This window comes from Helicoverpa zea, chromosome 24 (assembly GCF_022581195.2).
Source record: "Helicoverpa zea isolate HzStark_Cry1AcR chromosome 24, ilHelZeax1.1, whole genome shotgun sequence".
Lineage (NCBI taxonomy): Eukaryota > Metazoa > Arthropoda > Insecta > Lepidoptera > Noctuidae > Helicoverpa > Helicoverpa zea.
The window spans coordinates 7,686,245-7,700,924 of NC_061475.1; the positions used below are offsets into that span (position 1 = coordinate 7,686,245).

At 34.4% G+C, this 14,680-nt stretch overlaps 2 protein-coding genes across 8 annotated transcripts in view; one reads left to right on the forward strand and one right to left on the reverse strand.

The window, feature by feature from the left end:
* LOC124642218 overlaps window positions 1-14,680 on the reverse strand; it is a 148,101-nt gene that overhangs the window by 23,894 nt on the left and 109,527 nt on the right. For 3 of the 5 annotated variants that reach the window (XM_047180532.1, XM_047180531.1, XM_047180530.1), the window contains exons 10-19: window positions 14,502-14,591; window positions 13,549-13,648; window positions 12,992-13,084; window positions 10,828-10,937; window positions 10,195-10,309; window positions 9,574-9,671; window positions 2,963-3,080; window positions 1,415-1,517; window positions 917-1,005; window positions 105-205 (exon numbers count right to left, since the gene is read on the reverse strand). In XM_047180532.1, coding sequence (XP_047036488.1) covers window positions 105-205; window positions 917-1,005; window positions 1,415-1,517; window positions 2,963-3,080; window positions 9,574-9,671; window positions 10,195-10,309; window positions 10,828-10,937; window positions 12,992-13,084; window positions 13,549-13,648; window positions 14,502-14,591 — 1,017 coding nt within the window. Of the gene's footprint in view, window positions 1-104; window positions 206-916; window positions 1,006-1,325; window positions 1,518-2,962; window positions 3,081-9,573; window positions 9,672-10,194; window positions 10,310-10,827; window positions 10,938-12,991; window positions 13,085-13,548; window positions 13,649-14,501; window positions 14,592-14,680 lie in introns of all 5 variants that reach the window. The other 2 variants (XM_047180529.1, XM_047180533.1) reach the window with 2 other exon arrangements.
* Window positions 4,648-9,147, forward strand: LOC124642220. Of its 3 annotated transcripts, XM_047180537.1 has the most exons (6): window positions 4,648-4,769; window positions 6,673-6,705; window positions 7,486-7,675; window positions 8,105-8,244; window positions 8,585-8,613; window positions 8,746-9,147. In XM_047180537.1, exons 1-5 carry the CDS (start codon window positions 4,732-4,734, stop codon window positions 8,604-8,606), a joined length of 423 nt encoding a protein of 140 aa, XP_047036493.1. In that variant the 5' UTR covers window positions 4,648-4,731; the 3' UTR covers window positions 8,607-8,613; window positions 8,746-9,147. The 3 variants fall into 3 exon arrangements, with proteins under 3 accessions (XP_047036493.1, XP_047036492.1, XP_047036491.1); XM_047180536.1 differs by lacking the exon at window positions 8,585-8,613 and having other exon boundaries at window positions 8,660-9,147; XM_047180535.1 differs by lacking the exon at window positions 8,585-8,613.

A 14,680-nucleotide genomic window follows, 5' to 3' on the forward strand; every position in this document is an offset into this window, starting at 1 on the left:
CGGAACTTTTGACTTTAATTTTAAGTTATTTTCAATATCTAATAATTTACCGTGTTCTAACTAAAGAAATATAAAAATATTTAGGTATAGCATCAGTTTCTGACCTGTTGTCCCCTCTGAGGCCGCGAGATGGAAGAAGACCGTCGCACGGGCGGCGGCGGCTTGCCCAGCGAGCTCGACGACCCGCGACGGCACCATACTGATGCTGGAACATAATTATATATGTTAAATTTTAGCGCTAAATAAATTATTATGTAACTAAAGAATAGGTAAAAAACTTAAAACATAGATTAACCTTTGAATAAACACGAAGGAAAACTATAGGATAGGTAATTCGTTTTAGATGAAACAATAATGGTTTCTTCAAATATGGTGATGGCATGTGGCATGCAAAGGTTTTTGAGCTAAGTACTATTGGCGGGTAAAATTAATAAAAGTGAAGATTACCTGTCTTATATAATGGTAAGAAATTAATCCTAAATAAAGCTATAATAATAATTTGTAACTTAAAACATGCAAACAAATTAAATAAAATCTCGTGCTTTTCAACTCCTAAACAAAAACAACACAGTATAAAAAATCTTATCGTATGTAAATGGGTGAATACTTACAATTTCAGCACTAACGATAACTTTTAGCCTTATAAACGCTCTATAAGTACTTACTTTAAGATTCTGCTGATTTTGACGCCTTAAATAGGTTTCTTTCCACCACAGACCTTATAAAGTACTAGACTAGCCTTAAGACACTTAAATATCTCACCAGTTATTAAGCCTTCATTTTACTCACCTTTTACAGGCTGCAAGCTGTTGATACCTCTTTCTACCTGAAGTCTATGACACCTCTATTACCACAGACCTAATAAAATACTATACTAGCCCTCAAAACCGTAACCATTTCGATCAAAACTCCTGACCAGTCATAGAAACAGGTCTACGTTTGGGCACAGCTGGCTTCTTGCCGATGGTCGCGAAGGCTGGAGTCTCACTCGCCTCGTCTAAACACCTGACGGCTTCTTCCCGACTCCCGAGAAATATGGAATAACTCTAGCCAATAGTAATCTTACCTATTACGATCAAGAGTTTTTATAACTCTTTGGAATATTCTAGAAGTTCACTTCTGCCATAGGCCTTGTAAAAAACTAGACTAGCATTAGGTCACTTTTTTGTAGCTAATTATTTTACCCGTCATAGATCCGTAATCTTACCTTTTACAATCAAAAGCTGTTGATAACTTTTTCTTCCATGACAGTTTTATCACCACAGATCTTACAAAGAACTAGACTAGCCCTCAAAACCGTCACCATTTTGAGCAAAATTCCTCACCAGTCATAGAAACAGGTCTACGTTTGGGCACAGCTGGCTTCTTGCCGATGGTCGCGAAGGCTGGAGTCTCACTCGCCTCGTCTAAACACCTGACGGCTTCTTCCAGACTCCCGAGAGATATGGAGAAGGATTCCCTTGCGCTGGCCACTGATGCCTCGCTGTCACGGCGTAGGGTGACAATTTCGGATTCGACTGATTTTGCAAAAAAATTGGCATGCAAAGCGTGGTTACAAACATAAAATAAAAATTATAAAGTGGGTGAAAAACTAACTTAAGGATATCTATGCTTATAAGTTATCTTTAACAGGGCCTTTAATTCAAAATTATGATGATATTTGGCTTCATGAAACATTAGTCTATTATGAGATCATTTGATTTTGTATTTGATTTTCCCAGAGTAAGTAGTTTCGGGTAATTATTTGAAAAAATAGTCAGCAAATAAACAATATCAATAATTCTACAATTTTGATTGAAATTGGCACATGTGTATTGTGTATTTTTCCATGGCATTGTTATTAAACAATTCTTTAATTCGACAAAAAATTGCTTAACTAATATTTAAAAAGAAGAAAATTTAAAAAAATACAATAAAACTACTACAACATACCAACATCAACACAAATCACGAACATCTAACAAACAAATTTACACAGCACACTTGCTAATCTAAAATGAACCTCATATATGTACATCGATATACATATTCAAATCACTCAACAACAATTATATGAAGGAACTGAATTATGGCGAATGTTAGGGACATCATCATTTCATCCCCCGAGCCTTTTCCCAACTATGTTGGGGTCGGCTTCCAGTCTAACCGGATTCAGCTGAGTACCAGTGTGCTACAAGGAGCGACTGCTCTATCTGACCTCCTCAACCCAGTTACCCGGGTAACCCGATATCCCTTGGTTAGACTGATGTCAGACTTACTGGCTTCTGAATACCCGTAAGGACTGCCAAGGATGTTTAATTACAGCTGGGACCTATAGTTTAACGTGCCATGTAAGGGACACCAAATCAAAGATTTTATTTTTTACCGAATTCCTTAAAAGCAAGAGGTTCTCAATTATTCATATAACAAGTACGGCACCACAGTATAATGTGTTATATTATTATCTTGTTGATAAAGAAAAATCCAGATTTCTGTAAGTTTGTATAATTTTTCATGTTTGTAATAAGTCAACGGAACCACTGTTATTATTCTTTGTATAAGAAGATCTCAATCTTATCGATCCACTTTAAAACAATAACATAATGAGAATGAGGGTTCCTCTCATTAACTTTGAAGTAAAATAAATATTTTTGAAATTTTAGGCTTTAGAATTTCCCCGGCAACATAACCATCTGTTTTCCTTAAAACAATTATTTACCAAAGTAAACAATTAATTATAATGTAAAGTAAAAATTTAACTTATTAAAATTTTGATATATCCCATCATATATAAAATTTTGATATATCAATGATAACTAAAATTATAAACAGTTGTATTAAGAAAACTGATACAATGATAACGTTGAACTTATTTCAACTTCTTCCCTAATTCTCTAACATCGCCATAACCCAATCCCCTCAACAAACAAACGCCATTCTAAAAACACTCCTATACACCACTACATAAGGTCTATATTCTTACCATCAGGGTGCTGCACTTGGTGTTGGAGCGCGTGGTCTTCGGCAGCGAAAGCACCCTGACTGCCGTAACCGCTGGACGATTCTAGTGACGATTCACTGGCACTGCTTTCTGAGCACACCTGGAATTTAAGAACGAAATAATATTTATGAGACCGTTTTATTTTTTATGATAGTTTAGGACAAATGCCTTGAAAATATTGTAATGATTCCAAATTAATATTCTGTAACACCATTTAATGTAACTTTATTTATTTGCAAGTTAATACTTTCTCTTTGACTTTGCATATTTGTACAATTTAAAATCTCTCTTCTCTCAAGCACCAATGTGTGTTGGATTCTAGGACACAGGCCAGAACCAATGTAACTGTTGTAAGTTGCATATATTGTCTAAGTTTATATTGGATACCAATGACTAAATTTAAGTGAAGGAAAGCGTCTGAAAAGAAATCTGGACCATAAAGTCTAAAATCGACGAACCCGCTTTGATCAAGCGTTCCCCTCTATATGAAAAGAGGCCTGTATCCTGCAGTGGGACTATAAAATGGCTGATGATGATGCAAGTTTAGGTAAAATACCTTGAAATATGGTCAAGATTTTTCTTAATAGCAATTTACTTCTACTTTTATCCAAGGTCACCTATCAGCTAGTAACAGTACAGAAGAAGACTATAATACATATATTGTAACTATCATAAACATTTACAAGATATATATAAAACAATGATTAATTGGAGGGAAAGTTATGGCTATCATAAAATAATAAAAAAAAAACAAACAACAATGTTGGGAAACTTCATAAGATCATTGTATTAAATCTAAGCATACTCAGTTATTATTATTTTGTAAAACAAAACATAAGTATAGTACCATTTTCCTAATCTAAATATGGACCTAATTGTATGACAATTAGTAAGGAGGCAGCTTAGACCAGAGGGAAGGTCTTAGGAAATTTTTAAACCCTATGCAGGTACAGAAAATAGCTCTCAAGGATGAAATTGCAAGCGGACGCTGGTTATCCATAACGTAACACGGGATTTTAGACTCCCAAAATATAATCAATGTTATATTACTCTTTCAAAATTCAAAAGGTGTAACAATCATTGTAATAAAGTCACAGATGATACAAACAGATATTGTTATGGTGTGGTCGCATATGAAGCTATACGACGAGACGGTTAGATCGAAGTTTTCATACTTGAAACAATGATATGTTTACAGCCTTGAGTGAAGTAAGTCGGATTGAATGGTCTTGATACTTTTGTAATAGAGTATTCAATTGATTGACTTCAAATTTGGCCTATGAGGGAATCGAACCCGTGTCTACTAAGTACGAAAAATGAAAACATTCATCTCCGGCGATTATGAATCCAGATAGGTAGTTCATGCAATAACCCTAAGCTGATTTCTGCTGCCGATGTTTCTCAAACAAATAACACAGAAGATGAAAGTCGGCATAGCTAAACATAGTGTTACTTGTGAGATGATGGTAGAGATAGAGTTGGGAAGAAGAAAACATGTTGATCCCAAATAAAATTGTATTGTAATTTTCCGATTTGTTTTAACCCTAACACAATCAAGTTATTGGTAGTTTAAGTAACCCTTAAAGTATCAAGTCGCGTCGCTCCCCACACAGTGCGATCTCAATGAGCGCTAAGCAATATAACTGGACGAGCATGTAACGTGACGTAACATCGCCGGCAGTCGCGCGCGCGTCGTCGCAACGATAACACATAATCAGTCGAATATATAATTCTATTTAGTTATACTAGCCATGGTTACAGCCGGCTTCAAAATATTAGTCAATCTACTGTAAGTATAGTTTTTCATTAATTTTGGAGAATTTTCTTTCATTTTTGTGCGAACCGTAACGATTTGCGTGGAAAGTGTTCTAAAAGAAAACAAAAACAATTTTCTTGTAACGTTTCACCCGCGTTCCGAAGGATCTACTCCGCGCAACCGGATAAAAAAGTAGCTTTTTTTCTTTCTTGACAAATGAGCTATGTAACAGTGAAATATTTAAATAAAATCGGTCTTGTAATTCCTCAAATCAGCTCGAGCATACAAACACTTCTTGAGTTTCATAATATTGGTAACAGAGATAGTACCCAATCGCGAAAACATGAAACAGTTTTATTCCTGAAAGTTTTTTCAGGTAAAACGACGACGTCTCGTTATTTATAACTTTACATGGCTCAAACACAGAAGTAATAGTGTTATCGCAATTCTACGATAAGGAAGGCATTTTACGCTAGGTAGGCCATACCAATGGTATTTCTCTAATATCTGTGTGTTTGTTTTTCCTTTTGGATATATTTTTTTACACACTAATGTATAATAGTAGATACTATCTAGTGTCCCGTTTAACTTTTATCCAGGAAAGAGACATTTTATCCTAACTTGGATCGTGTGTGTTCAAACACTTCCCGAGGGCTACTTCGCACACCCGGATTATAAGTACCCTTGCTTAATAAGTGGCGTATTTAACTACTGCGAAAGTTTTTCAAATCGAACCAGTAGTTCCTAAGATTAGGGCGGTCAAGCATGCAAACCATCTCTTCAGCTTTATAATATTAGTACAATTATAATAAATAGATCATAAATAGATTCTGTTTTTGCGCTTTCGCAACAAAACAGCTTAACCATACATGGAATTTCCTATAGAAATTGATTGGTCTTTAGAGACACATTTCTTAGCCGGCCTCGTATAGTTATTTCTTCAGCGAAACGAAGACAGCTAGTTTACCATAACCAAGATGTTGAGCGTCCGTTTACAAAACATAAGCTTTATGTCGGTACTTCAAACAATTCATTGTTTAGTCTACACGCTACTTAAGAGGCTCCTGATACTTATGTACTTCTTACATATAATGAGATAATATGACGTCCTCTTAGCTTATCGGCTTCGGCAGCTGTTCTCATATAAGGAGATCAGCCAGCTGTGCAGGACATATTATAGTACACAAGCCTTACCATATTATTATAAAGAGGAAATATTTGATTGTTTGTTTGCTATGAATCGGTTCAGAAATTACTCGACCTATTTGAGTCTTTCACTGCAGGGCTAGCTACATTAGACCCGACGAACATAGTCTATATTTTATCCCAGTACGAGTTCCATGGGACGCGGGTGAAACCGCGTGAAAACGGCCAATTAGGTAATAAAAAATACCATTTTCACAAAGAAAAAATTGTGAAAGCAATTATGGTATTATGGATAATTATTTTAAAATTTCTAAATCTAGCGTGCAGAAAATAAGATTCGGTTCGGCTAAGTGGGCGTTAATAATCACTTGAGAATGCTACTAATAATATTATGTGTAAATACTATGCTTTTCATTCAATATAAAATTTATAACCGTGAACCACTTTTATTATTTCACAGACATTAATATTTTCAAATCGTGTGTCGGAAACATGGGCCTATTAATATTTATTTATTAAGATACATTACAAAATCAATTAAACGGTGGGGAATAGGACTTCAACTGGTGACTAATAAAAATCGTCATCACAGCCTTTTTATCGTCCCACTGCTGGGCTGCGGCCTCCTCTCACACGGAGAAGGATTGAGCATTAATCACCACGCTTGCTCATTGCGGGTTGGCGATTTCAGACTTTATAGTCCAGTAGTAATAATAACCTTGGAATATTCGCCAGCTAATTAATTATACGGGCAATTTTACTATATAAAAATATGAATTACATTTTTCAGAATCGCTGTAAACATCCGACACATACAAGCATGGTGAGTTCATACATTTCTAAGAAATTGATTAAAAACGCTCCAAATACTTGCGTTTTATCTGAATTTTAACGATTGAAATCCAAGCGTCGCGTCGTATGAAAATACTGCGCATAGTTAATTCCATAGACTCATACAAATTGCGTCGCTATTTAATTACTTACTAGTAAAAACCCATAATCTAGTAGCGTTGTTGCGTAATCTTACAAACAATTGTGATTTTTAAACCTTGGGTCATGGAATTTTCGTATTTACTTTTACATCGGTTTGAAGACAATAAAACTGTATGTAAATATTTATGTAAATAAATATGCTCAGGCATAGATATTGCCCTGCTTGAACATTTTATCTGAAACTATTAATGTAATATAATAAAATGTTTACCTATTTATTTTTCCTTCTCACATAATCAGATTTTTTACTTGAGAAAATGTTTTTGGAATCGATTCTTCTATCAATTGTATGAAAAATGTATTATCTTTTTTTAACTATCAAAAGATATTAAGGACACATAGAATACTATATTTAGAATAACTGCAAAAACAAAAAACACAGGTAACAATTATTTTTAGAAAACTGACATTCATATTGTCGGCGAACTTGAGCAATATGACCCACTAACCGTACAATTATGTATTTGCTTTTTTATTTATTATACTTTTTGCACACATTTTACAAAATGAGAAAACAATGTAAAAAGGCGGTCTTAACGCTTTAGGCGTTCTCTACCAGTCAACCTTTAGGTAGAGAAATTTAATAACAGCAGCAATTATCTCTTTCCAGCCCCCTAGAAGACGTAGAACTCAAAGCAGCGTACAAATCAGGAGAGATCCACGACCAAGACCCTCCGATAACGTTGGAAAAGATCAAGACTAAGCTGAAAGAGAGTGAGATCTTCGACTGGGAGGACCCGGGTCTTACTGAGAGGGAGAAGAAAGAGATGAGCAAGCTGTTTGATACTGTTGAGATTATGGTAAGAGTATTTTTTTCTAAGTTTTGCTAGTTTCCGCCCGCGGTTTTGTACACGTCAGGAAATTACTTCCCGCTCATGGATAAAAAGCTACTTACTACTTAATCTTACTACATTTTATTGAAAACTTGGATTATTTACTGCGCATTTCTATTACCTATTTATTCGTTGTTTTGCGAATTGATGACATGATTAATATGGCTAACGGCAATGTCAAAATTCAATCTTCAATCGCAAATGAACGTATAGGTTATAGAACTCTTCAGCTAGAAAACCCCAGAGATAGTAAAGGCTACTTGATATTTTTGTGCATTTGAATACCAGTAGTTTCTTTAGAAAGTTAAGTAGCTAACATTTCATGAGAAATTAAGGAATAACATTTCTTGTATCAAAAATTAAATACATTCTAAATAATCATTATGCCTGTTTCAGACGACATCGAGGACCCGTCAGCCGTCGAGCGTACAAAATATGTTCTCATCACTACGTTTAGTCGAAAGAGTGGTTAAAAAACAACTGAAAGAGGGGCAGATTTCTGAAGCTCTAGCTGCTAAATTCAATTGGGACAAACTGTGAGTATAATACTTTAAAAAATATAGAATTTAAACTTCCAAACTATCTGTAAATAAACTTACGTTTTTATGTAAATAATAATAGACTAAGGTGTCTTTGAAATAATGAACAGATTACTTTTCGATAGTGAAAGTTTTTCTTCCTTTAAAGTCAGGTTCTTATTTAGAAGATTTTGCCCACTCTTTGATTATTTTAAATAAAACTCCATTAAAATTTTAAAGAAATATTCATAAAAATCTCTTCCAAAAAGTTATACGTAAATCAAAAGCAAACCTTGCTTTGACAAATAAATAAAACTCTATAATTTTGTGTAATAAAATTTTATCGATATCATTCCAGCGCAATCACATCCCTACCATAAGCAATAGGTAAGAAAAATGTTATATAAAATCGAGTGAGGTCTCATTGTCGCAGGATCGCACCCACTACATCATTGCAGAAATTATTAGAAGCCACTTATGATACCAAGGAGTGAAACCTGATGACATTCTTGTTTGCAGATCGAATCGTCAAAGGCGCGAGAAACCATCGTACTTATTGGACAAAACGACCAACATGAGAATTTTTAATATTCACTAATTTTTTTTGTGTAGTTGTAGGATTAAAGTAAGGCTGGGACGCATCAATTAGAAGTTATAGATCCATCGATATAATTGTCGATATGTTTTTTATCGAACTGTTATACAGGACTATTTTTGTATGAGACCATTTGTATGTTAATTTATTTCAACTTTTGTAAGACATAGGTGAATTAAATATTATTATATTCCTCATTAAACGAGTATGTCACATGACTGGTTGATAATAGATTAAGATTGATGCGAATCAGTAAATTATTTTTTATTTATTTTTGACTGATGTACGATATACTTTTTTTACTAACAAATAAAGTGGTGTAAAAATTGCGTTGTTTTATTGATACCAAAGGAAGTATACCTTTTTTCTACTTTGTAATATTATTTTAAGTAATCTTTATTTATTTTATACCTTCTAGTTTCTACGGCCTAAGGGAACTCTTTCCCGCACCTAGATAAGGAGTAAATATATCCTTCTCCTGATTCTAACGTACAACTCCATAAATTTTCAGTAAAGTCTGCTTAGCTATTCTTGCGTATATAATATAGTTGAGTGTATAATACAGTGTAACTTACACAACTTTTTTACATACATACCTAGATTAATAAATATAAGCAAAATCAATATAGATTCAGCAGGATATAAAAAAAAACGTAAAACGTCATAATTCTTGTTGCTACAATAGGTATTGTTGGCAAGATAAGTATATAGATAGATGCTAAAACACAAACAAACAACCTGATATAACATACCTTCTCCTGTTGCGGATGTTCGGCGTTGTGCTGCTGCGCACGCGACGCCGCCAGTGTCGCTAGCTCCGACATGTTCACGTACAGGGCTTGTGGCATTTCTGTTAGAGAAAAGTAAAAGTTTAAGAGCAATAGGGAAATTTTATGATTTCTTGCTCACAGGAAAATGGTAGGCACTGGAAACTAAAAAAATAGTCTTGAAAAAGTTATAGGAGATATCTATGATTTATTTAAGTTCAGATGTCATTTTTATATCTTTGACAGTTGTTACGGGTAGGGTAGAAGCCAGACAGTCTGACAGCTTGCCTTATAAAGTGCTAACGTGTTGCCGATTAACTGAGTTGAGGAGGTGAGATAGGCAATCGCTCCATGTAAAACACTAGGCGCTAACCACAGCATAATGTTAAGCAAATAAATATATTGGTGTCGAGCTTTCACCAGCGATTTCAACGGCTACTCCACGCACTCAGGTAAAAAGCACTCTTCTTAGATAAATGGACTATCTAAGAATGCAATAATTTACAAATCGCTCTGAGATTAGCAAGTTCAATTAAACAAATAAACTCTTGAGATTTATAGTATGTATCCGAATATTATACCTAGTGATTATAATAATATGTTTACCTTTAGTAAGATGTGGTGGTAAAGATGAGGGTTTTGTCGGCTTGAACTCCTGTTGGCAAGTGTTCGCGTTGCCCGATTTGTTAGGCACGGCTGGGCGCTCTAGTGATGAGCATCTCTGTGGAAATATGTTGAAAATATAGTGGTGTGGTAGAGGATTAATAAAATGAAAAGATATTAAAGATTTTGGAGCACATAAGGCAAAGAAAGGGTTGGTTTGCAATTAAATTAAATGTGTAAAAAAGTTCAATTACATATAATAAGAAATTGGTTAGTTTGTTTTGGAATAATTTCTGGGTTAAATTGGCATTGTGATTATTAGAAAACTGATAATGTACATTTCTGTTAAATCTAGTTAAAAAAAAAAACTGTACAAATGTTGCTAACCACTTTTTAAATAATTATTTAGAATTTACATTTAAAACACACTCGTGCATATAACCTTTTTGATGTTAGGTAACACATTTCAGTTATTAAAATTTTTTGAAACATACATATCAAACCTTACAACCAAGATTTCACATAGGTATTGGTTTGTCTTTTTTGCTAAAAGAGTGTACATTTATTACTGAAACCCCAAAGTTCATAGATGTTAATGTCTTCAGAAAGCCATTACATATAACAATAGTAACTCACAGTGGGCAGCGGCGGTCGTGCATATATCTGCGTGTCTCTCGGCGCGTCTGCGTCGGCGCGCGCGAACGTGTGCGCGCACAGCGCCGCGCGCGCGTGCCCGCGCTCGTACGCTGTGAGGGAACAAATACATACTATATTCTAATGAACACATAGTAAACTGGACTAAAGTTAGGAGCATATTGGGAGTCAGTAGGTACAACATGTTCTGCTTAAATACCTCCATATCGTTACGTAATATTACGTCTTATGCCAGCTCTAAGATAATGACGAAAATCCCCGTAAATAGGCGTGAATCTGAATGTGGATAGTTTCCGCGGGGGCTCTCGCATATCTAGACACACGGCAGTGTGTCCGCCAAGTTCGAGCAAAAAAAGCGACACACCGGCCGTGGGTTATATTACACGAACCATTTCGGGCCAAATTCGACCCCCCTGTAACTCAAAATCTATTTTATTTAAGCATATCAAATTTCTAGTATCTGTTGAGACTCCCTCACTTATCTAAAATACAAAATTTCATTAATATACCTATTGTAGGTCTTGAGATATTGACGTCAGAAAATCGCTATTTTTACTATACACTCACTGACTGACTGACTGACTCACTCATCAAAAACCTAGACCACTTCCAATGGTCGTATTGACTTGAAATTTGGCATGGAGGTAGGTCTTTATGTCAAGGTAAAGGGAAAAATCTGAAAATGGCCAAGTGTGAGTCGGTTTCAAAATAATGAAGGTGTTTTATACCCGGTGTAAATTTATACCCCAAAGGAACTAAAACGAACTAAATTTATCTATATTTATATAATATATCTTCGAATGGTCGTACCGATCTGAAATTCGTTACAAAGGTTTTTATTTAGTCAAAGTAAAGTAAAAATCTGAAAACGGCCAAGTGTGAATCACTTTCGAAAATAACGAATGTGTAACTTTGATACACGAACATAATATATGATAACATGTCATGTCAGTCAGTTGGTAAATCTAGTCCATTAAGTTAATCTAGTTCATTTCTTTGTAAGAAACATAGTGCATATTAAAAAATCTGAAAGATAGTATAAATGAGACATTTCTTTAACTAACTTCATCATAAGAAAAAAATAAAATAAACAACCTTACAAAAATAAATGAAATCCCACCCAAAACAAAAATGTGAAAGACTGCCAAGTTCGATAATATGGGAATGCTTCGCCTATAAAAGAAGTGAGATCTGAATAAGTACCAAGTTCCATAAACATACCTCAGTTAAAAATAGTTACTTTTTAATGATGTTACTTGGCAAGTTTTAATAGAAAATTAAATACTTGATTCATTTTAGTTTGTTGTTTAGTTTGTTTGTTGCGTTTAGTAGGTTTATAACAAGGTGTGTGAAAACTTGCCAAGTAACATCATTAAAAAGTAACTATTTTTTAACTTATTCAGATCTCACTTCTTTTATAGGCGAAGCATTCCCATATTATCGAACTTGGCAGTCTTTCACATTTTTGTTTTGGGTGGGATTCAAACCTATACCCAAATTATGTAAAAAGTCCCGCGAATTTTCGGCAAGAGTACGGAGCCGCCATAACATTACGTCAATTACATAACATCTGAAAGATGTTCAATTCAAACAATCTATCCACCATTTCTCTCGTCCTCTTCCTTTACATTCATACTTTGACATGATCCTCGAAACATCAAAAAATTGAATCAGTCATCATAGACAGATACTCTCAGATTTATAATAAAAAAAACTAGCTGACCCGGCGAACTTCGTACCGCCTAATTATTGGATAAACTTTATTATTTTCGCAATTTTTTCTTATTTGCTCACCGTTTAAACCTTCCCTGGCCCTCTACAAACATTTTAAAACCAAAAAAAGCAAAATCGGTCCAGCCATTATCGAGTTTTAGTGAGACTAACGAACAGCAATTCATTTTTATATATAAGACTAGCTGTCCCGGCGAACTTCGTACCGCCTAATTATTAGTATTACACAATACTTTTTTTTTCTTATTTGCTCACCGTTTAAACCTTCCCTGGACCTCTACGAACATTTTAAAACCAAAATTAACCAAATCGGTCCCGTCATTCTCGAGTTTTAGTGAGACTAACGAACAGCAATTCATTTTTATATATAAGAAGATAAGAAGAAGATAAGATGTACATAATAAAACGTATTTACCTGCTGAAATAGTATGTGGTCTTCCTCCCATGATGGCCGAAGCAGCCCTCTCAAATTGTGCCGTGTCCTTCAAATCTGGCCAAGTTGCTGATGCTGGCAATTTTAAAAAAGAATGATCAAACATTTTGAGTTAACAGAAACCTACCTACAAAAAGAACCATAAAGTTTCTCAGCCATTCTTCTCCATAGAAAGCTAATTTTGGAATGGACCACTGCTTATTTGTATTTTATGAACATCAAAGGCCTAAATGAAATAAAACGGTGACTTATAAACGAGTGAGGATGAATGAGGAACGAGAAGTTTAAAATGATATTTTTTAAGTACAAGCAACAAACCTAACTTTTTAACCTTATTGGCAAACTAGACGATATAATATTGAATTAATATTCCTAGAATATGCAATGAATTTAGGTGACTTTTTAATAGCACAATATTTCCATGTTCATTTTGCTTAATTTAAGTGCTAATCTACATCAATGAAGCGTGATCTTCATCGTTCGCGTACTAATAATGTAATAATGTAAGTACTTCAAAGTAACTTTGTCAAGTAACATACCTGCATTACTGATGACGTCATGTGCATCGGTGTGTTCGTCATCAATGTGGCTCTTCGCCTGAGTGATACACTCGCTGCTCACGCTCTGATTGTCCGAACCCTACACATATTATAAACAAAAAATAATTACTTTATCGTCAAAACGACTGTTTTTACTTAAATAACTGTTTTAATTTGTAAATTGAACGTGACTATTCATAGTAGGTAATGTAGAGATGTAGTATTTAGTTAGATACTCTTTGGTGTTTTATATTTAATACCTGGCCGGACAATGATGTAAATATGTTCGATTAGAAATAGAATAGGTTTTGATATTGAAGTTTGTCACTTCACCCCCGAGTCAGAAAATAAACCAAAGTTAAAGTTCCTTTTAATGTTTTAATTAAATATCCTGAAGATCCCCGGTTCCTAGCGCGCCACGCGCTACAGTAAACAGTTGTTTTAAGAAAACTAACGTTTATAATATTCAATGAAATGAAAAGCGGAATGCTATATCAGGTATATAGCATTCGTTCAATAATTTGTGAATTTATCAGGAACAGTCAGACAGACTTTCTTATCCTAAGTAATTTAGAGATTAAAAAAAACTTATAATCACTAAACCATCTAAGGTAGGGAAAGTGTATATCTAAATAATACAAGCAACACTCCTATCTACAACAAACAAACTAAAGCAACTTTGGACAAAAAAAGCAAATTTTTATATAACTTTACAGATTCTAATATTTCTTTCCATATTTCCCATTGTGTTGCAAATCTTAATAAAATAATAAAAAAGTTTTGGCAAATTATTTCACTGTTTGGCTTGTATGGTTGAGCCAAGTGACATATTATGCTATGTCTTACCATCCCCAGTTAGAAGCCAGTTTAATCACGTTAAGACGCGACTTAGAGTTTTCCACCCATTTTTACTATATTTATATTATATATCAAAGTACATTATATCTATTTACATTGTCAACGTAGAGCGAGCGTCGCTGTAAGGCGTCTTGCGACCTGAAGCCTGAATCCGCGCTGCATACACTCGACAGCCGGAACGCGGACTGAGAGTAACAGAACATAAACAAGCAACTAAATAAAACATTTAAAGCAACAAATAATGTAAAAAAGCAAAAAAAAACATTGAATAAAA